Raw genomic sequence first — 23,653 nt, 5'->3', positions numbered from 1 at the left:
CTCTATAAATCATATTTAGTTCACCAATCCCATAGTGCATATAAATTAATTTAGTAGGGAATCTAAACTCTCAACTACATGTAGGAATCAGTCTCATCACTTTTAATCACACTATTTATGTCTTTTACTCGGGTGGTAGCTTGCCTAGTTCCAAAGAAATGGATATTCTAGGGGAATAGGTGTAGGTTTTAGGCTATTATTCCTTTTTTGTTTAAGTTTACTTTCAATAAAGATACTTTATTTTCAATAAAAGTTACTTTATAACTATTTTCATAAAGTTGTTTTTCCTTTAAATAAATTAAAGGAAAGCTTTATTATACATCCAGCTATGATTTTCAAATAATCTTTGGGCCAGAATTTCTCCATTAAAATCTTATCATCAGTGTTATGAAGTAAGCAGTCTTGAAACTTTAGAGCTCAAAAAAAATATCCCAGACACTTCCAATTTCTGGTCCAGCATAATCACTCCACCTTAACATATAAAAAGCTAAACAAACTGAAAAATTAACAACTCTTCTTAGTTACACCAAAGAAATAAGGGTAGAGGGCAAATAACTGCCCCCAGAATTGGAGACAGCATGTGGATGCAGAGAATCATAAATTACCAGAGCAAAAACCTCTGTGGGAACCAGAACTAGGGTAGGTAAACCTAAACCGTAATTGACAAATTGGCTAGAGACTTAGTGTGGACAAGTCTGAGGGCGGTAGGCCACTCATGGTGTGGGAAACACATTTTTGTGAGTTTTACCTCCAGGAGCCATCTGGCAGGGGGAGGGAGAAGGTATCATATGCAGTATACCAGAGCTTTCTGCTCTTCTTAAAAATACCTTCCCTCAAGAGAAACTGTTTTATCAGAACCTAACGTATGGGGATTTTATTGGAACCAACTGACCTGGGAAAAGAGAAATAACCCAAATTTGCCCCCTCTATATAACCCCCACTAGCCATCCTATAAAACCTAATGGGGTAGGGGAAAAAAAAACAAAAACAACTGAAAGGCACTTGTGAGGTTCACAGCCCAGGAGCACAGGCTCAGTAAAGACTGGTTCAGAACTCTATAGAAAGTCTTCCCCTTCCTTCACAGCTTACCACTATATTACCAAAGGTCTTTTTACCCAGGATGATATATTCACTTTTAAGCAAAAATATGTAAGATGTATTAAAAAGCAAAAAAATAGTTTGAAGAGACAAAGCATCACTAGACCCAGATATTGCAGGTATGTTGGAATTATCAGACTATAAATTTAAAACAACTATGACTAATATACTAAGGGCTCCAATGGAAAAGTAAACATATAAGAATGGAAGGGTAATGTAAGCAGAGAGATAGAAGTTCTAAGAAAGAACTAAAAAGAAATGCTAGAAATCAAAAACACTAATGGAAACAAATGTCTTTGATGCATTCATTAATAAACTGTATACAGCTCACAAAAGAATCTCTGAGCTTGTGGATCTGTCAATAGAAACTTCCAATGCTGAAAAGTAAAGAGGAAAAAAAGATTGAAAAAAAGGAACAGAATATACAAGAACTGTGGGACAACTACAAAACATAATGGGAGTAGCAGAAGAGAAAAAGCAGCAGAAGAACTATTTGAAGCAATAATTGCTGAGAACTTCCCCCAAATTAATGTCAGATAGAAAAAACACAGATCCAGGAAGCTCAGAGAATTCCAAGCAGGATAAATACCAAAAAACAAACAAATAAACAAACAAAAATACTACACCTGGGTATATCATATTCAACCTAGAGGAAATCAAAGATTTTTAAAAGTCTTGAAAGAAGCCAGAGGGGGGAAAAATACTTTACTGATAGGGTAGCAAAGGTAAAAATTAGATCTGACTTATCTGCAGAAACAATGTAAGCAAAAAGAGAGTGAAATGAAGTATTTAAAGTGTTGAGACAAAAACACACTAACCTAAAATTCTGTATGCTACAAAATTATCATTCAAAAATGAAGGAGAGGGGCTCCGGGTGGCTCAGTCAGTTAAGCGTCTGATTTTTTATCTGAGGTCATGATCTCAGGGTTGTGAGATTGAGCCTCACATCAGGCTCTGTGCTGGGCATGGAGCCTGCCTAAGATTCTCTCTCTCTTTCTTCCTCTGTCCCTCACCCCCAAATTAAAAAAAAAAAAAAAAAAAAAGTGAAAGAGAAATAAAGATTTTCTCAAATTAAAAAAAAAAAATCAAACCAGTAAATCTGCCTTGCAAAATGTTAAAAGAAATTCTTCAGAGAGAAAAAAATTAAGTCAGAAATCCAGATTTACATAAAGAAGGAAGAGCATCAGAGAAGGAATAAGTGAAGGTAAGACAAAAGCATTTTTTAATATTCTTTAATTGAACAGAGAACAGTTCACAATAATAGCAAAAATATATTCACTGATTATAGCTAATGCATAAGTAAAATGAATGAAAGCAGTGATACAAGAAACAGGAAGAAGGAATTAGGAATAGAATATTTTGTTTTTATAAGGTACTTGTACTACCCATGAAGTGGTAGTGTTATTTGAAAGTGGACTTCGATTAGTTGTAGATGTATATTATAAACTGTAGGACAACCCCTAAAAGAAAATGAAAAAATAAGTATAATTGATATGCTAAGAATGGAGAGAAAATATAAGTATATAAAATGATCAGTTAATTGCCACAGAAGGTAAAAAGACAAAAAATAGAAACAAAGAATAGGGGCAATAAATAGCAAACAGTAACAAACATGGTGGATATTAATCTAACTTTATTAATAATAGTTTTAAATGTCAATGGTCTAAATATACCAGTAAAGACCAATTGTCAGTGTATCAAAAAACATAGACAAACCGTGAGAGACTCTAGACTCCAGGAACCAAATTGAGGGTTACAGAAGGGAGGGGGGTCAGGGGATGGGGTAACTGGGTGATGAGTAGGGCACGTGTTGTGATGAGCACTGGGTGTTATACGCAACTAATGAATCATTGAACACTATGTCAAAAACTAATGATGTACTATATGCTGACTAATCGAATGTAATAATTTTTTTAATCCTAAAAATAAAATATTTTTTTAAAAACCCTAGATCCAGCTATATGTTGTCTATAAGAAACCACTTTTAATATAAAGACACATACAAGTAAAGGGATGAAGAAAGATATACCATGTAAACACTTAGTAAAAGAAAGATGAAATATTGATTTCAGACAGCAGACTTCAGAGTAAGGAATATTATCAGGGATAAAGAGGGTATTACATAATGATAAAGGAGTCAATTCCCAAGAAGACATGATAATCCTTAATGTGTATATGTGTCTGACAACAGACATGTTCCCATGTGTCAATTCACATGAAGCAAAAACTGAAAGAACTACAAGAAGAAATATATGAATCCACAATTATAGTTAGAGACTTCAATGGTCTCTCAGAGAAGGACAGATCCAACAGGCAGAAAATCAGTAAGGACATAGTTGAACTCAACAACACCATCAATCAACAGAATATAATGAACACTTATAGACTACTTCATCTAACAATAGCATAATATGCATTATTCTCAAGCTCACAGGGAACATTCACTAAGATAGACCACATTCTGTCATACACAGACAAAACACCTAAATAAATCTAAAAGAATAAAAATCATACAGTGTATACCCTCAGACCATAAAGGATTTAAACTAAAATTCAAAAGAAAGGCAGCTGGAAAATCCTAGAATACTTGGAGATTAAACAATACATTTCTAAATAATACATGGAAACCTCAAGTGATATTTTAAAATATTTGGAACTAAATGAAAATGAAAATACAACTTATGAAAATTTGTGATGAAAGCAGTGTTAGAGGAAAATTTATAACATTGAATGCACATTTTAGAAAAGAATAAAGATCTAAAATCAATCTTCTAAGCTTCCACATTAGGAAACTGAAAAAGGAGCAGATGAAACCCAAAGTAAACAGAAGAAAAGAAATAGCAAAAACTAGAGCAGATGTCATTGAAATTTAAAACAATAGCAAAAAATCAATGAAACCAAAAGCTGGTTCTTTCCTAAGACTGATACCCTCAGTAAGCCTCTAGCTAGGGTAAGAAAAACACAAAGAAGACATAATCCACTAATATCAGAAATTAAAGAGGGGACATCACTACAGATCCCATGGACCTTAAAAAGATAATAAAGGAATAGTGTGAACATCTCTTAGCCCACAAATTTGATAATCGAGAAGAAATGGACCAATTCCTTGAAAAACACAATCTGCCAAAATATACAGAAGAAGAAATAGACAATCTGAATAGAAATATATCTATTGGGGCGCCTGGGTGGCACAGCGGTTAAGCGTCTACCTTCGGCTCAGGGCGTGATCCCGGCGTTATGGGATCGAGCCCCACATCGGGCTCCTCTGCTATGAGCCTGCTTCTTCCTCTCCCACTCCCCCCGCTTGTGTTCCCTCTCTCGCTGGCTGTCTCTATCTCTGTTGAATAAATAAATAAAATCTTTAAAAAAATGTATATATATATCTATTACATAAATTGAATCAATAATTAATAACCTCCCAAAACAAAAAGCACCAGACCTAAATGGCTTCACTGATGAATCTTACCAAACATTTAGGAAAGAAATTATGCTTCTCTACAATCTCTTCCCAAAGATAGAAGCAGAGGGATAGTTCCCAAATCATTTTATGAGGTCAGCATTAGCCTCATACCCAAATCAAAGACATTACAAAAAAGAAAACTACAGACCAATATCCCTGATAAACACAGAAGCAGAAATCTGCAACAAAATATTAATAAATCAAACTTAACAATATATAAAAAGAATTGTATATCCTACAACCATAGGAGATTTATTCTAGTTATGCAAATTTGGTTCATATTTGAAAATGAATGATTGTAATCCATAACATGAACAGGCTAAAGAAGAAAAATCATATAATGATAATAGGTGCAGGAAAAACGTGTGATAAAATCCAACATCCATCATAATTTACAGACAGAAGGAAACTTCCTCAACTCGATAAAAAAAAAATAAATCAACTAAAAATCTATAGCCACCATCATAGTAAATGGTGAGAAACTAGAAGCTTTCCCCCTAACATCAGGAATAAGACAAGGATGCCCTCTCTCACCACTCCTTTTCAATATTGTACTATAAGTCCTAGCTAATAGAATAAGAAAAGCAAAAACAAACCGTATCAGATTGGGAAGGAAGAAATAAAGCTGCCCTTGTTTACAAATGACATGATTGTGTAGAAAATTAAGAGAATCAAGAAGAAAACTCCAGGGACAAATAAGCAAGCATAACAAGATTGCAGGATAAAAAGTTAATATACAAAAGTCAGTTATTCATATGTACCAACCAACAACGAACAAATGGAATTTGAAATTAAAAATACATCACTATTTACGATAGTATCCCTAAAAATAAAATCCTAGGTAGAAATCTAACAAAATATGTACAAGATCTACATGAGGAAAACTGCAAAACTCGAGTGACAGAATTAAAAGAAGAACTAAATCAATGCACAGATTTTCCTTGTTCATGGAAGACTCAATATTGTCAAGATGTCAGTTCTTTCCAACTTGATCCATAGATTCAACACAACCCCAATCAAAATCCCAACAAGTTACTTTGTGGATGCCCACAAACTCATTCTGAGGTTTATATAGAGAGGCAAAAGACCAAGAAGGGCCAACGCAGTATCAAAGGAGAAAAATTAAAAGCTAGAGAACTAACACTACCCAACTATAAGACTTACTATAAGCCTAAATATCCTGTGGTCATCACTCACATCAAAAAGGAGCCTTACAGCAATGTGACTTTATTTATCCCTCCTAGGCCCTCTGTGCAAGATTTATATATATTTTTACTTCTACATTCTTATTTTTACTTCTACATTTATATATATATTCTTACTTCTACATTTGCTTTTAAAAAGCCAAAAGTCTTTTTTTTAAGTTAAAAAAAAGTCTCATATTTGTCCACATATTTACATTCTCTGGTTCTCTCCATTTCTTTCTGGCAATCTGAATTTTCATGTGGAATTCTTCCCCTTCAGTCTAAAGAACTTCTTGTAATGTTCTTTGTAGTATAAGTCTTCTAGCATTCTTTCAGCTTTTGTCTGAAAATGTCTCAATTTGGCTTTTTTTTTAATTTTCTAAATTGAGGTATAATTGACATATAACCTTATATTAGTTTTAGGTGCACACTATAATGATTCTATGTTTGTATATATTACAAAATGATCACCACAATAAGTCTAGTAAACATCCATCATCATACATAGAAACCTTTTTTTCTTGTAATGATAAATTTTAAGTTCTACTCTCTTAGCAACTTTCAAATATATAATACAGTATCTATAGTCACCATGCTGTACATTACACCCCAATAACTTATTTATTTTATAACTGGAAGTTTGTAACTTCTGACCCCCTTCACCCATCTTGCCAACCCCTCAACCATGCCTCTGGCAACCACCAGTTTGTTCTCTGTATCTATAAGCTTGATTTTTAGATTCCATATATAAGTGAGCATGCAGTATTTGTCTTACTTTGTCTGACTTACTTCACTTAGCATAATACTTTCAAGGTCCATCCATGTTGTCTCAAATGGCAAAAGTTTTTTGTTTTGTTTTTTTTCCTTTCCTTTCTTTTCTTTTCTTTTTTTTTTAAGATTTCATTTTTAAGTAATCTCTACACCCAGAATGGGGCTCAAACTCACAACTCCAAGAGATCAAGAGTCGCATGCTCCACCAATTGAGCCAGCCAGGCACCCCAAGTTTTTTCTTTTTTATGATTGAAAAATGTTCCATTATATATACCACAATTTATCCATTCACCCTTAAATGTATACTTAACGTTGTTTTCCCTTACGTTGTTTTCCTATCTTGGCTATTGTAAATAATGCTGCGGTGAACATGAGGAGGGTGCGTATATTTTTTTGACTTACTGGTTTTATTTTCTTTGGATAAATACTTAGAAGCAGAATTGTTTAATCGTATATTTCTATTTTCCTTTCTTGTTGAATCAGTTTTGGTAATTTATATCTTTCTCAGAATTTGTCTATTTTATCTAGTTATCTAATTTTTAGCTTGAAGTTGTTTACAATATTTCCTTTGCATTATTTTAATTTCTCTAAAGCCTATGGTGATTTTTCCTCTTTAATTCCTGATTTTCTTCATTTGTACCTTCTTTTTCCTTTGTCAGTCTAGCCAGAGACATCTATTTTATTGACCTCAAATAATTAATTTTTATTTCATTGTTTTTCTCTAATGTTTTTGTTTTCTATTTATTTTCCACTTCAATCTTTTTTATTTCATACATTCTACTTACTTTTGGTTTGATTTACTTCTCTTTTTGTAAGTTGTTAAGGTGGAAGTTTTTATTGCCAATTTTAGATAATTCTTTCTTTCTAATATTTTAAAGCTATACATTTCCATGTGTGCCCATCACATCCCACTAATATTGATATGCTGTGTTTTCATTTTTATTCACTTTAAGATATGTTGTAATTCCCCTTATGTTTACTTCTTTGACACATGAGTACTGTTTGCATAATATGTCTTTTTCTTCTTTTTACATTCAGCCTGTTTCATCCAAAGTATGTTTCTTGTAGACACCAAGTATTTGGATCTTACTATTTTTTTTAAATCCAGTAAGATAATTTTTGCCTTTTGAATTTAGACCATTCATATTTAACATAATTACTCATATAGTTGGACTTATGTCTACCATTTTGTTACTTGTTTTCTGTAAGTGTCATGTCTTTTGTTTTTTCTGTTCATTCTTTACTCCTTCTTTTGTGCTAACCAAATATTGTTAGTGCACTATTTCAATTTCCCTGTTGATTTTTTAGCTATATTTTAGAGGTTTTAGTTTTAGTGATTTCTCGTGGATTATAATAATTTTCTTCACTTTTCATGATCTACTTCAGTTTAATATTGATTTAATTCCTGTGTTGTATAGCAGCTTTGAGCCAATAGACCTCTATATGCTGTAAACTCAACAATATTTTGTTATGCTTATTGCTCTTAATAATCTTAGCTTTTTTAAAATGAATGTGTATATATATATATACATATATATACACACACAATCTTTTATACTTATTTATTTTGTTATACTTATTGCTTTTAATAATCTTAACTTTTTAAAAAAATATACATATATATGTATATGTATACATACACACAATCATCTATACTTAGATATTTATTTACCATTTCCAGTGCCCTTTATTGCTTCTTATTGATCCAAATCACCATCTTTTGTCATTTCCTTTCAACTTACAACATTTTCTTTAGTATTTCATTAGTGGGGGTGAATTTTTTCTATTTTTGTTTGTCTGGGAATATCTTTATTTCAGTTTCACTTTGAAGAATAGTCTTACTAGATATTGAATTCTTGATTGACAGGTTTTTTTCTGCACTTTTTTTTTTTTAAGTAGGCTTCACACTGGGTGGAGGAATTGAACTCACAATCCTGAGATCAAGACCTGAGCTGAGATCAAGAGTCTGATGCTCAACTGACTGAGCCACCCAGGTTCCCCTTTTTCTGCACTTTTGAAATATCACTGCCTTTTGGCTTTTGTTTTTTCTGATGAAAATGCTGCTCTTAATTGCATTAGTGTTCCCCTGTACATGATGAGTCATTTTCTTGCCACTTCCAAGATTTTCCTTCTGTCTTTTGTTGTTAACAATTTGATAATGATGATATCTCTAGGTGTGGATCTCCTGTGCTTATTCTACTTGGGATTTGTTGAGCTTCTTACATCTGTAAGTTAATGTTTTTTTTTTTTATTAACTTTGGGAGGTTTTCAGACATTATATTTTCAAATATATTTCAGCCCCTTTGTATCTTTCCCTTCTCCTCCTGGGGCTTCTGTTATGCAGGTATTAGTACTCTTGATAGTATCCCATAGGTGTCTGAGGCTCTGTTCATTTTTCTTTATTCCATTTTTCCTTTAGTTTTTCAGATTGATTAATTAATCTCTGTTGATCTATATTCAAGTTCACTGATATTTTCTTTCACAAGCTTAAAAATGCTGTTGAGCCTCTCTTGTCAACTTTTCATTTCAATTGTACATTTCAATTCCAGATTTCCATTTTTAAATAAATTTTATCTCTTTACTGATATTCTTTATTAAATGAAATGTTACATTTTCATTATTTGAAAATTTTTTAAATGGCTGTTTTGAAAACTTTGTAAATCCAACACCTGGATTCATTTACTCATTGTCTATTGACTGCTTTTTTTCTTCTGAATATGGGTCATATTTTCCCATTTCTTTGCATGTCTAGTAAGTTGAGGTTGAAAATGAAACATTTTAGTTACACATTACAGCAACTTTGAATTCAGTTTTATTTTCTTAAGGTGGTGGTGGTGGTGGTGGCAGTGGTGGTGGTTTGGGTAATTTGCATGTACTTATATTGGTGGAATCATTCTGCCCCATGGTTTGCAGCAGCTGACGTCTCTTAGTTTTTGTTTATTTGTTTTTAGCCTGTCTTCCTAGGAGTTTCTCTTTTGTCTGCACAGCTTAATAGTCACCTAATGATTTAGGGGAGACATTGTGTTCAAGCCAATAAGGCTTCCAACCTCTGCCAAGTGATCTGTAGGTGGGTTGAAGAAGGCATTCAAAATTGCTGCTGGTAATCAAGTCTCACATTATTATTATTATTATTATTATTATTATTATTATTATTATTTATTTTTTACTTTTTGCCATACTGTCTGAGTCTTCTCTGCACTTGCATACTTTCCCAATCAGCCATAGATATGTGGAGAACTTACCTCAACCTTTAAGATCTCCTAGTTAAATTTTTAGCTTGTCTGCTACTCATATCAACTTGAACTGCAACCTCAAACTACCACCACTGCATGTTTTTTTCTGCCAGTTCTGAAACCAATCTGCCATTTTTAGCCAGCAAAGTCACGGGTTTTCTCCCTCCATTCCATATCAAATCTTCTCCACCTCCTCTGGCAACAAAGCAGCTGATTTTTAATCTAGCACCATGCTGGTAAAACTAAAGTTTTTCCCAAATGAAGTAAGTGAGGGAAAATGAGGGAAGGAGTGATAGTGATCCCAGGCAGGAAGGCCTCAGACTTTCACCAGTCCTACACAAAACCCTGGCTTTTTTTTTTTTTTAAATAAATGCTCCTCTCAGGGAAGTACAAATCAAAACCACAATGAGATACTACCTCACACCTGTCAGAATGGCTAAAATTAACAACACAAGAAACAACAGGTGTTGACAAGGATGAAGAAAAAAGAGAACCCTCTTGCACAGTTCATGGGAATGCAAACTGGTGCAGCCACTCTGGAAAACAGTATGGAGGTTCCTCAAAAAGTTAAAAATAAAACTATCCTAAAATCCAGCAATTGCACTACTAGATATTTACCCAAAGCATACAAAAATACAGATTTGAAGGGGTACATGCACCCTGATGTTTACAGCAGCATTATCAATGATAGCCAAACTATGGAGAGAGCCCAATGTCCATCAACTGATGAATGGATAAGGAAGATGTGATATATATAGATATAGATATATAGATACAGATATATAATTGAATATTACTCAGCCATCAAAAATAATGAAATCTTGCCATTTGCAATGACATGGATGGAGCCAGAGTGTATTATGCTAAGCAAAATAAATCAGTCAGAGAAAGACAAATACCATATGATTTCACTCATGTGGAATGTAAGAAACAAAAGCTACTCTAAGATATAAAATGAAGTAAAGCTTATAATATTACCATAACATTTTTTAAATATCATATATTATGAGAACAGTTTAGTACTTTAAAGTACTCACATATACTTTTAAAATATTTTTTTAAAGTAATAATACTTTGGCTCTTCCCCTAAGTGGCCTGAGGTGACCTCTGAAAATGGTCCACTATTCACTTGACCCAGAAAACCCTACAAAATCATGCAAATCAAGAGGTTCAAATCTGTGTATTCACTTTAAGAACACATGTGAAGCTCCCCAGGCCATCAAGGGTATGCATATTTGAAAAGTCACCAAGTATCTGAAAGACGTCACTTTGTGGAAGCAGTGTGTGCCATTCCTTCATTACCATGATAGAGTTGGTAGGTGTGCCCAGGCCAAACAGTGGGGCTGGACACAGGGTTGGTGGCCCAAGAAGAGTGCTGAATTTTTACTGCACATGTGTAAAAATTCAGAGAGTAATGCTGAACTTAAGGGCTTAGATGTCGATTGTCTGGTCATTGAGCACATCTGGGTGAACAAAGCCCCCAAGATGCAGCACAGAATTTATAGGACTCATGGTCGGATTAACCCCTACCTGAGCTCTCCTTGACACATCAGGGTGATCCTTACTGAAAAAGAGCTGATTGTTCCTAAACCAGAAGAGGAGGTTGCACAGAAGAAAAAGATATCCCAGAAGAAACTGAAGAAACAAAAACTTATGGCCTGGGAGTAAATTCTGCACAGAATAAATGCAAATAAAAATAAAAAGAGAATATTGGTTGTCTTGTATTATTAAGCATATTTGAAGTATTCTCAGAAAAATAATAATAATACTTTGTTAAAAACTTGTCCCATAAATTGATAGAGACTTTAGAATATATGTTAAACAGATATTTCTTTAATTATGCTAGCAATCAACATTAGTCTATGCTATGTATCATTCGTTATATAGGACTATTAATACGATATTTGATAAAATAGAATTCATCTCTTGTACGTATGTATCTATGTCTATGTAGATATATGGATATATGCTTTTTTTATATTTCAGGAGTTGCATTTTTTATGGTATGGTGCGCAGCGTGGTCATTCTCAGGCCCTGAAGTTCTCCCTGGTGGAAATTTATTTGGACTATTAATTATCTTTTATAGTGCCATTATTGGGGGGAAACTTTTGGAACTCATTAGAATACCTTCAGTGCCTCACCTTCCACCTCTTCTTGGTAAGTGTACAGTTAGCTCTTATTTCTTTGTTATTAACTATATGTAAATTATGAACATACTCTAGTCAGAATAGATATAATTTAGAAATATTTCAATGTAATATGATCTTTATGTATATATTTATATGTGTGCATATAGCTCATTTATAAAACTATTTCTACACATGAGCACAGAGATTTTTTTCTGAAATATATTTTTGAAATAATTTAAATATATTCAATATATGATTCCTGTTTCTTTATTGTTTTATAGGACTTTTTAAAATTTTAAATATATTGTAGAAAAAGAAATATTTGGGAAGACTGAATTTTTCTGTGGATAACCTAACTCAAATACAATTTAAGATTCAAATACTGTAGTGATTAGGGCATAAGGAGGTTTTACGGTTTTTGAGTAAGCTATTTGGGTATCTCCACTATGTACATTCATGGGTGCATCATCTGCCTAACTAGTATTATATCCTATTTCTTCATTACCATCATTATGTAACTCTCCATCTGGACAGAGGAAAATTAGTGGAAGAACTTCTATTAGCAGTGTCTCATATCTTCTAAGTATTCAATACACCCAAATATTCAGTACACTGTCATTAAAGATAATCACTCCATCCTATTTCTAAGACCCTTTCTATGTCCACGATACCCTTTCAGCACCTGCTAAGTATTTATTGAATTTTTTTTCTCCAAAACCCACTCTTGTCCTAGTTTAGGCTATTTGTTTCCCAGCTCTTCAGTGGACTATGACAGAGCCTTCTTTTCTTTCTTTTCTTTTTTTTTTTATTATGTTATGTTAGTCACCATACAGTACATCATTAGTTTTTGATGTAGTGTTCCATGATTCATTGTTTGCGTGTAACACCCAGTGCTCCATGCAATACATGCCCTCCTTAATACCCACCACCAGCCTAGCCCAATCCCCCACCCCCCTTCCCCTCTGAAACCCTCAGTTTGTTTCTCAGAGTCCATAGTCTCTCGTGGTTCATTCCCACTTCTGTTTACCCTCTCCCTTCATTCTTCCCTTTCTTCTCCTACCGCATGACAGAGCCTTCTAATTGTTCTCTCCTCCAGTTTTGTCTATCTAATTCATCAAGACCATCACATAGAGAATACAAGACTCATTATGTCACTTCCTCCTAAAACTTTCCTATGGTGCGTTACTCTACCAAAGCAGTGGGAATGGAGGCTGCAGGGGGGTAGCTTTATATTATCTGGCCTTTCCTGCCCATTCTCCCACTCCCATCCTTGCCCTTTATGTTCCAACAACACTGAATTACTTGTTGTAGCCTTTTGAGATATGTCAGTTCTTATCTCCATTCCTTGACTTACGCTGCCTCCTCTATTTGTATATAAGCTGCCATTCACCAAAGCAATGAGACGTAGTGTATTTGAAGAAGAGAAATTAAACATTTCTCTTTACTAACTTAGAAAAATGAACTGAATCCGACATGCTTTATTTTCTTTCTTTTAAGGGATGTTACTGGCTGGTTTTACTGTCAGGAATGTTCCATTCCTCAGTAATTACATCCGTGTTAATAACATGTGGTCTTCAACTTTAAGAAACACTGCCCTTACCATTATCCTAATACAAGCTGGGCTTGGACTCGATCCACAGGTAGATTTCTAATTATATCTTGAAAAAAATATTTTAAATATTAGAGGCTGGTAGAAATGCTTGTACGGCATTTGTATTTGGGAGCTGCAGCTTTTCTATGGAGAACTGTTTACTTTTAAGTTAAAGGATAAGGTCCACTCCTAAACTGTTTTTGCTTTTCTTTTGTTTTGTTTCTCAGAAGGGTTAAGAATTTTGGTAATATTTTTGTTTCATGACTCCCCCCACCACAGAAGTATGTGCCTGATTACCTTTGCATTATTGTAGAAGCTAATCTTTTAAAAATATTTCTTAAAACATTAATATCTAGGAATCATAAATCTATTTGGGCTTTAAAAAGATGACTATTCATGAGTATAATAGTAGTCAAACAGCAAATATATGAGTTTAGTGGAAACATCTCAAGAGCATGAAGACAGGGGCATCTGGGTGGCTCAGTCGGTTGAGCATCTGCCCTCCGCTCAGGTCATGATCCCAAGGTCCTGGGATGGAGCCCCCTGCATCAGGAAGCCTGCTTCTCCCTCTCCCTCTGCAGCTCCCCCTGCTTCTGCACTCTCTCTCTCTCTCTCTGTCAAATAAATAAATAAATCTTAAAAAAAAAAAGAACATAAAAGCAGTGATAATTTATTGTATGCTCCAGTAGAAAAATCGAACCAATGAAAAAAATTTTAAAGTTCTCCCTTTTAGTGAGTTATGCTCTCTTTACGTGATTTTCTCTTTTGGCACATTGATATTTTCTATTATAATTATTAAATTAATCAAGCAGGTCATTTCTAAAAGTTAACTGATGGAAATCTATAGATTACTTTCATTATACTATTTACAAGAAAGATTAAGGAAGGTAGAAATAGTTATTTAATTACAGACAAATGGATCTTTTAAAATAATTTAGATACAACATTTTATAAAATGTGAAATAGTTTATGATCCAATCTGACATACTTAAAATAATTTTCTTGTTGGCCATTATAAGCTTGTCTAAATGTGATTATTTTTATATTCCAGGCTTTGAAACATTTGAAGAGAGTTTGTTTCAGGTTGGCTATTGGTCCATGCCTCATGGAGGCATGTTCAACTGCTGTTATTTCCCACTTCCTTATGAATTTTCCCTGGCAATGGGGATTTCTGTTGGGGTAACTTTTTCTCATTTTTCTTTACAAAAATATCCAGTTAGGAATGCTTGGTTTAAAATTATCAAAATAATCAGAATATTATATAGACAAATTTCTCATTAAAATTCTTTTCACAGTGGTAGAAAACCTTGAAAATTGGTTGGTCAGAAGCAGAGCCATGTCCTAAATCTACCATATCCTTAACAAACATGCATACATAGTCCCTAAATGTTTAGGGCAAGATAATTCACTTCATCAGTTTATTCCTTCGCTCCTATACTATGATCTATTTCTACTTTTTAACCCATCCAATGGTTCCTTATACATTGTATGTATATATCATATACATACGTGAGAGAGACTTTATATAGATATAGATATTATAACAAAAACACTCTCTATATCCAATGTCCCATCTATTTTTACCCACTGTTCATTTCCCTTCATGTCCCAATTCCTCAGAATAATAGTCTATAATAACTCTCTCTAGATCCTAAACTCATTTTCATTTTTCAGTGCATTTACCTTTTGCCTCTACTTATCCATCTGAATATATAGTAAAGTTCAGTGGATTCTTTAAAATTAATTTTTATTATAAAAGTAATACCCAAATGCATTTTACTTTTGAAAAATTAGAACTTTACATACAAAAGTAAAAAGCCTTTTAACATGCCTTCAAATCGTAGTGCCTATACCCCTACCCAAAGTAACAACTTTTATGAGTTTTATGTTATCATTCTAGACCTATAAAATTAACAGTCCATATGATTTATATGAAAATACATAAAATAATACTCTGTTTTCCAGGGATATATCTACTGTGTACATATATATTGTATAAATCATATCAAAGAATGTATCACTTTCTTTGCAATTTTCTCTTTTTTACTCAACAGTATTCTTGAGATTATACATATTTAAAAATGTAGTTCATTTGTTTAATTGTTGTATAGTGTTACATTGTATGATAAGACCAGATTTTATTTACAGTGTTACAACAAATACATTTTATTTGTCTCATTTTGCACAAATGTGAGTTCTTCTAGGATAGTTACCTAGGTTATGTGCATTTTTAGTTTTGATGGATACTATCAAAATGCCTTCAACACATACCAATTTGCCCTATCACCTGCAGGGTATGAAAATAATTGTTATCCTTTCACATCCTTGCAAATTCTTGATATTACCAAACTTTTATGATTTCTTCCAATCTGGTGATGAAAAATGATATTTCATTGTTGTTGAATATGCATTTACTAATGTGCTTGAGTATTTTTATACTAGCCTCTTCATACCGTTTTTCTTTTTTTCTGTTGAGTTATTCTTTTCTTTCTTATTGATTATTTCAGTGTTTTGTTACAGGTATTGCAAATATCTTGTCCTAGTACACAACTAGATATTTAACTTTGCTTATGGTGACTTTCTTTTTCTCTAAAAAGGGTATTTTATTATTTCCAACAGATAGAAGAGCAAATACATAAAACCATTCCTTGACCTTGAAAATCTAAAAGAAAAATGAGGGCATGGGGAAGCAGAGTGTAACTGCTTTTGCTATACAAAGGGTTTTTAATGTAATCAAATTTATCAATATTTCTGTTTCTGTTTAATGCCTTTCTATGTGTCATTCAAAAGGTCCTTTTTAACTTATGATCACAAATATATTCTTTTATATTTTATTCTCATTACTTTAAAGTTAATTTTTTAAAATTCTTTTAAAATAGTTAGAGCTTATTACATGTGAGGATCTGGCTACATTCTTTTCCACATGAATAGGTAGTTGTTTCAACACCATTTATAGAAAATTTCTTTCTTGTCCCCATTGATCTGAAATGTTGGTTTTATCATGTAACAAATCCCATAGATTTGTTTTTATACTTTGTGTTCTGTTTTCTTCCAATCTGTTTTGTCTATTTCTGTGTCACTATTCTAAGGTTTGAACCATTTTGCGTTTACAAAAACAATATCTTCTTTTTTACATTTACTTGGTTTTTCATTCTAAGCTCTTATTCTCCCAAATGAATTTTAGAATCAGCTTGTCAATTTCAGTGAAAACTCCTGAGAATATTTTAATTGGCATAGCAACATTTTAATAAATTATTTTGGAGGAGAGGTGAAACCTTTATAATATTGAGACATCTCCCCAATTATTTAGGCGTTATCTTAAGTTGTACAGTGTTTATCATTTTTAGAAAGATCTAAGTTAAATTCATAGTTTTTTTCTTAGGTATTTTGTGTTTTTTATTGATGTTATTAATAGATTTTTTCATAACATTTTCTAATTAGTTTTTGCAGACATATAAGAAAGCTACTGATTTTTAAAAAATAAATTTGATTGTGGTACAGTTCACATACAATAGAATGAGCACCCATTTTTAGTGAACATTTCAATGAGTTTTGACAAATTTATATACCCATGTAACCACCAGCACAATTGAGATGTCAAATATTTTAATTACCTTTCCAAAAATTCCCTTGACAATCCCCCTCAGTCAATTCCACAGGGGCCCCAGGCAACCCACAATCTATTGTCTGTCACAATAGATTCAATTTTTTTAGAGTTTTAAATAAAGCAATTATATGTACTCTTTTGTTTCTGGCTTAACATTTGGTCAGCAAGTTGTTTTTGAGATGCATCTATATTATTCACTCCATTATATTGCAGAGTAGTATTTCATTGTATGAATATACCACCAACTTTATTCATTTGTTGATGGATATTTAGATTGTTTCCAGTTCAGCCATTACAAATAAAACTGCTATGAACTTTTGCGTTCAAATCTTTGCGTAGACATTTGTTTTCATTTCTTAGGGAAATACGTAAGAGTAGATTTCCTGGATCATATGGTAAGATAATGTTTAATTTTATTTAAAAAATGGGGTGCCTGGCTGGCTCAGTCAGTAGAGCATGCAACTCTTGATTTCATGGTTGTGAGTTCAAGGCCCATGTAGAGATTACGTAAAATAAAATCTTTAAAAGAATAAGTAAATATGAATACATACATACATACATACATACATACATACATAGTGCCAAACGGTTTTCCAAAGTATTATAGTATATTCCCACCAACAATATATAAAATTGTAGGCCATCCACATCCTCTCCAATACTTGGAAGTGTCTGTCTACTCAATTTTATCATTTTTTAGTGGATTTGTAGTGGTATAAAGTTGTAGCTTTAGGCAAGGGAAACAAAAGCAAAAGTAAACTATTGGGACTTCATCAAGATAAAAAGCTTCTGCACAGCAAAGGAAACAATCAACAAAACTAAAAGGCAACCTTTGGAATGGGAGAAGATACTTGTAAATGACATATCTGATAAAGGATTGATATCCAAAATATATAAAGAACTCATAAAACTCAACACCCCAAAAAACAACTAATCCAGTTAAAAAATGGGCAGAAGACATGAATAGACATTTTTCCGAAGAAGACATACAGATGGCTAACAGACACATGAAAAATGCTTAACATCACTTATCATGAGGGACATGCAAATCAAAACCACAATGAGGGGTGCCTGGGTGGCACAGCGGTTAAGCGTCTGCCTTCGGCTCAGGGCGTGATCCTGGCGTTATGGGATCGAGCCCCACATCAGGCTCCTCCGCTATGAGTCTGCTTCTTCCTCTCCCACTCCCCCTGCTTGTGTTCCCTCTCTCGCTGGCTGTCTCTCTCTCTGTCGAATAAATAAATAAAATCTTAAAAAAAAAAAAAACACAATGAGATATCACCTCCCACCTGTCAGAATGGCTAAAATTAACAACACAGGAAGCAGCAGATGTTGGTGAAGATGCAGAGAAAGGGGAACCCTCTTACACTGTGGGTGGGAATGCAAACTGGTACAGCCACTCTGGAAAACGGTATGGAGGTTCCTCAAAAAGTTAAAAATAGAACTGCCAACAACCCAGCAGTTGCACTACTAGATATTTACCCAAAGGATTAAAAAAATACTAATTCAAAGGAATACATGCACCACAATGTTTATAGCAGCATTGTCAACAATAGCCAAATTATGGAAAGAGCCCAGATGTCCATCAACTGATGAATGGATAAAGACGATGAGGTATATATATGTATATAAACTCTCTCTCTCTTATATATATATATATATATATATACACACACACACACTCACACACACCCCACATCTTCTTTATCCATTCAACTATTGATGGACATCTATACTGCTTGCACTTCATTTTGGACATATTTTATTGCTACGTCTTCAAGTTCATTGATCTTTTCTTCTGCAATGTTCAACCTTCTCTCAATCCTATCTACTGAATTTTTTAAAATTCAGATATTGCATTTTTTTGTCAAAAGCCATCATACATTTCTTTTCAACTTCATTGAGATACAATTCACATATAACATTTTGTAAGCTTAAGATATACAACGTGTTGATTTGATACACTTATATATTGCAAAATGATTACCAACATAGCATTGGTTAACGCCTCCATCTTGTCACATAATTACCTTTGTGTGTGTGTGTGTGTGTGTGTGTGTGTGTGTGTGTGGTGAGAACATTTAAGACCATCTCCCTTAGCAACTTTCAAGTATATAATACAGTACCATTAACTATAATCACCATGCTGTACATTACAGCTCCAAAACTTACTCATCTTATAATTGGAAGTTTATACTCTATTGACTAACATTTCCCCATTTCTCCCACCCCCCAGACCCTAGTAACCACCATTTGACTTTATTTCTATGAGTTCAGCTTTTTTAGATTCCAAATGTAAATGAGATCATACAGTATTTGCCTTTCTCTGTCTGACTTATTTCACTTAGCATAATCCTGTCAAGGTCCACCTGTGTTGTTGCAAATGGCAGCATTTCTTTCTTATGGTTGAATAATATTCTATTGCATACGTGTGTGTGTGTGTGCGCGCGCATGCACACGCACACACACACACACACACACACCAAACACATATACCACAACTTCTTTATCTACTCATCCACTGGCAGATACTTAGGTTGTTTCCATCAGATACTGCCTTTTTTTTTTTAAGATTTTATTTATTTATTTGACAGAGACAGCCAGCGAGAGCGGGAACACAGGCAGGGGGAGTGGGAGAGGAAGAAGCAGGCTCCCAACGGAGGAGCCTGATGTGGGGCTTGATCCCATAACACCGGGATTATGCCCTGAGCCAAAGGCAGATGCTTAACGACTGCGCTACCCAGGCGCCCCAGATACTGCCATTTTTTATTTCCAAAAGTTCTCTTGGTTCTTTATTCTGTCTTCCACTTTTTTCCCCATTATGTTCATGTTTTCCTTGAGATTTTTAAGGAACATATTTATGTGTTCTGTATGTAACATATTTATAACAGCTGTGTTAACATATTGATCTATCGTTTCCCTCATTGCTGTCAATTGTGGATCTGTGTTCTATTAACTGATTTTTCCCCCAGTCCTGCCCCTTCATATGTCTAGTGATCAGATGCCAGATTTTGTAAGTTTTACATTGTTGAAATCTGGATTTTGTTATTTTTCTTTAGAATGTTAGACTTTGTCCCAGAAGGCAGGATTATCTAGAGTAGCTTTACTGTAGGGATAATTTAGTTCCCTTCTAAAGTGTGGCCCTTCTGAGTTTCTAATGAATGCCTTACGTGTTTGATGAGGTATCTCCACTCTAGTTGGTGGGAATCCAAAGGTTTTCCCAGCCTTCTGTGAGCTCTGGAAATTATTTATCTTATTGCTTCTCAGTAATCTTTCTTTAGGTGTTATACTTGTCCAAATTTGTGGGCTGCCTTGGCTTTCCTAGACTCTTTTCTCCTCAACTCAGCAAGCTTGTTGGGCTTTATTTGGTTTTCCTCCACCACAGCCTTGAAATTGCTCCCAAGCAGAAAACCTGGACATTAGTGAGGTTTAATTTGTTTCCCTTTTCTCATTTGTAACAGTCTTGTACTGTCTGTTGTCCAATGTCTGAAAATAGTTTTTTGTTATTTTTTGTCTGGTTTTCTAGGTCCTGTCAGTAGGAGGGTAATTGCAGAACATATATTCTTTTACAGCAGTAAGGGGATGTTTTACTTCTGATTTTTAAAGGTTGATTTTGTATATGACCACCTTGATGAATGTTTATATCAATACCTTTATTATTTTTATACGAACATCCTGTCTTCAAATAATTAAACTTCTGTCACTTCCTTTACCAGCGTTTGTGCTGTTATTTCCATTTTATTGTGTTCAATTGAATATCACATCAATGTGAATATTAGTAATGAAAAAAAGAGATGTTTCTATTTTTTAAATAATTTTAATGAGAATTCTTCAAATACTTTGTTGTTAATATGATGTTTACTATAGGATGGTAGTAGATGTTCTTTATTAGGTTAAGGAAAGTTTCCTATATTTCTTGTTTGTCAAGAGTTTGCCTCTTAATAAAAAAAAAATGATCATTTTTTTTCCCTTTCAATCTGATAGTGTTATGAATTATACTGACACAGTGTCCTAATGCAGAACCATCCATGCATTCATCTACTTGGTCAGCATTTTTATTCTTTTAACAAACTGATATATTCCATTTGCTCATATTTAGGATCATAAATGAAATTGAACTGTGGCTTATTTTCTTATGCTATCTTTGCCTTATTTTATTTTAATTTTTTCTTCACCCAACCCCCACCTATCTTTGCCTTATTTAATATCATGTTATTATTTTGCTATGACTGCCTGAAACCCCTTCATGATGATATCATCTAGCATTTTAATGCAAGTTAAATAATTGATATAAATTTTCTTTTCTTCTATCTTAGTTTTCTTTCTTTCTTTCCTTTTAAAATAAAGGTAAGTATAGAAGTCACTAAGATTTTTTATTATCCTTAATTTCTATTTCTGTTGCAGCAACTCCTAGATTCATTTTCCTCCCATTTGAGTACTTTCACCAAAATTATTGTTTGTTTGTTTAAAGATTTTATTTATTTATTTGACATAGAGAGAGAGAGAAAGAGAGAGAGAGCACAAGCAGGGGAAACTGCAGAGGGAGAGAGAGAAGCAGATGCCCCACTGAACAGGGAGCCTGACGCAGAGCTCAATCCCAGGACCCTGGGATCATGCCCTAAGCGAGCCGAAGACAGATGCTGAACCGACTGCGCCACCTAGGTGCCCCTCACCAAAATTATTGTTAATGTGGGTCTTTGTGTGACAAATCTTTTAAAGCCTTCTATGCTTGTGAATATTTTCACAGTATTATGACACCTTCATATGTGAATGACTATTGGGCTGATTTTAAAATATCCAAAATGGGAGCACCTGGCTGGCTCAGTTGTTAAAACATGTGACTCTTGATCTTGGTGTTGTGAGTTCAAGCCCCATGCTGGGCATAGAGATTACTTAAAAAAAATAAAACAAATTAAAATTTTAGGAAGAAAGAAAGAAGGAAAGAAGGAAGGAAAATGTCCACAATTATTTTCCTTAAACTTTTTAAAACTGTTCTGTGTTTTCCTTTCATCTCCTTGCTATTGAAAAGTCTGATGTCAATCTAATTCTTATTCTTTTGTAGATAACCCTTCTGTCTGGATGTTTTTAGACTTTTCTGTCTTTGATTTTCCTAAATATTACTGTAAATTATTTAGATATGGGTTATTCCATTGTCTGTGTGACCCTTTATTTAGATTTAAGGTATTTTGTTTTTAATTAAGGGAAATTTACTTTTCATTGTTTCTTTGCATATACCATCTTCTCTAATTTAATATGTTTATCTTTCTGGCACTATTTTTTTTTTTTATGTTATTCACCATACAGTACATCATTAGTTTTTGATGTAGTGTTCCATGATTCATTGTTTGCATATGACACCTAGTGGCACTCTTCTTTTTTTTTTTTTTTTAAGATTTATTTATTTATTTTAGAGAGAGAGAGTGACCAAGTAGGGGAAGGGGCAGAGGGAGAAAGAATCCTGAAGCAAACGCCCCACTGAGCACAGATCCCTACACAGCTGGATCCTAGGCCACTGAGATCATGACCTGAGCCGAAAGCCTGCCATTTAACCGAATGAGTCACCCAGGCACCCCTCTGGTACTCTTATCATCTAGATAATAGCACATCTACTACTATTCTTTTTTAAGATTTTTTAAAGATTTTATTTATTTATTTAACACAGAGAGAGAGAGAGAGAGAGAGAGAGAGAGAGAGAGAACACAGCAGGGGGAGCAGCAGGCACAGGGAGAGGGAGAAGCAGACTCCCGGCTGAGCAGGGAGCCTGACACAGGGCTCGATCCCAGGACCCTGGGATCATGACCTGAGCTGAAGGCAGACAGTTAATGACTGAACCACCCAGGCACCCCTTAAGATTTTATTTTTAAGTAATTTCTACACCCAACATATCCTTCTCACTCATTTTAATCCTTGCCTATCTTGAATTCTACTTTGTCCGATATTAGTATTTCTCTTCCTGCTTTGTTGTGAGTACCTATTTGGAATGAATTTTTCCATCCTTGAATTGTTAAACTTTTCATTAAAGCATAACTCACATTCAGAGAAGTGTAAAGTATATGAATGTACAGTTCCTTGAATAATTAAAAAGTGAATATTCATGTAACCATCACCCAAATAAAGAAGTAAAACACTGCCAGTACCCCAGAAGTGCCCTTGTGCTCTCTCCTAATAACTTCTCTCCCTCCTCTCCACAAGTAACCACTATACTAACTTCTAACACTAAAATTTAGCTTGCATGTAGTTGTACTTTATATAAATGAAATCATATAGTATATATTCTTTTGTGTGTAGCTCTTAAACTCAACATTATATCTGAGATTCACCCATATTATTGTGTGAACATAGTTCCCTTTCTTTTTTGCATAATATATCATTGTATGAATATCCAATTTGTGCAATCTGTTGTCAGTGGGAACTTGCATTGTTCCTAGCTGGGGGTTGTTGTTACCAATGCTCTTACAAACATTCTTGTAAATAACTCTTGGTACACGGTTTTCTATAGGTACATAACTAGGAGTTGAATTGTTGGTTCATAAGGTAAACTATATGTTTAAAAGTTTGGATTATGTCAAATTATTTTTCA

At 33.8% G+C, this 23,653-nt stretch overlaps 1 protein-coding gene and 1 pseudogene across 2 annotated transcripts in view; both read left to right on the top strand.

Annotated features, from left to right (window-relative positions):
- Positions 1 to 23,653, top strand: part of SLC9B1 (solute carrier family 9 member B1) — a 62,701-nt gene that overhangs the window by 23,882 nt on the left and 15,166 nt on the right. For both annotated transcript variants that reach the window (XM_057309605.1, XM_044388047.3), the window contains exons 4-6: positions 11,733 to 11,903; positions 13,373 to 13,515; positions 14,518 to 14,645. In XM_057309605.1, the coding sequence (XP_057165588.1) occupies positions 11,733 to 11,903; positions 13,373 to 13,515; positions 14,518 to 14,645 (442 nt within the window). The remainder of the gene's footprint in view (positions 1 to 11,732; positions 11,904 to 13,372; positions 13,516 to 14,517; positions 14,646 to 23,653) is intronic.
- On the top strand, positions 10,858 to 11,449 carry LOC113263094 (60S ribosomal protein L17-like; annotated as a pseudogene).

Source organism: Ursus arctos, unplaced genomic scaffold (assembly GCF_023065955.2).
Source record: "Ursus arctos isolate Adak ecotype North America unplaced genomic scaffold, UrsArc2.0 scaffold_9, whole genome shotgun sequence".
Taxonomy (NCBI): domain Eukaryota; kingdom Metazoa; phylum Chordata; class Mammalia; order Carnivora; family Ursidae; genus Ursus; species Ursus arctos.
The sequence above is the reverse complement of the archived record's forward strand: the minus strand, read 5'-3'. Positions and strand labels throughout refer to the sequence as shown.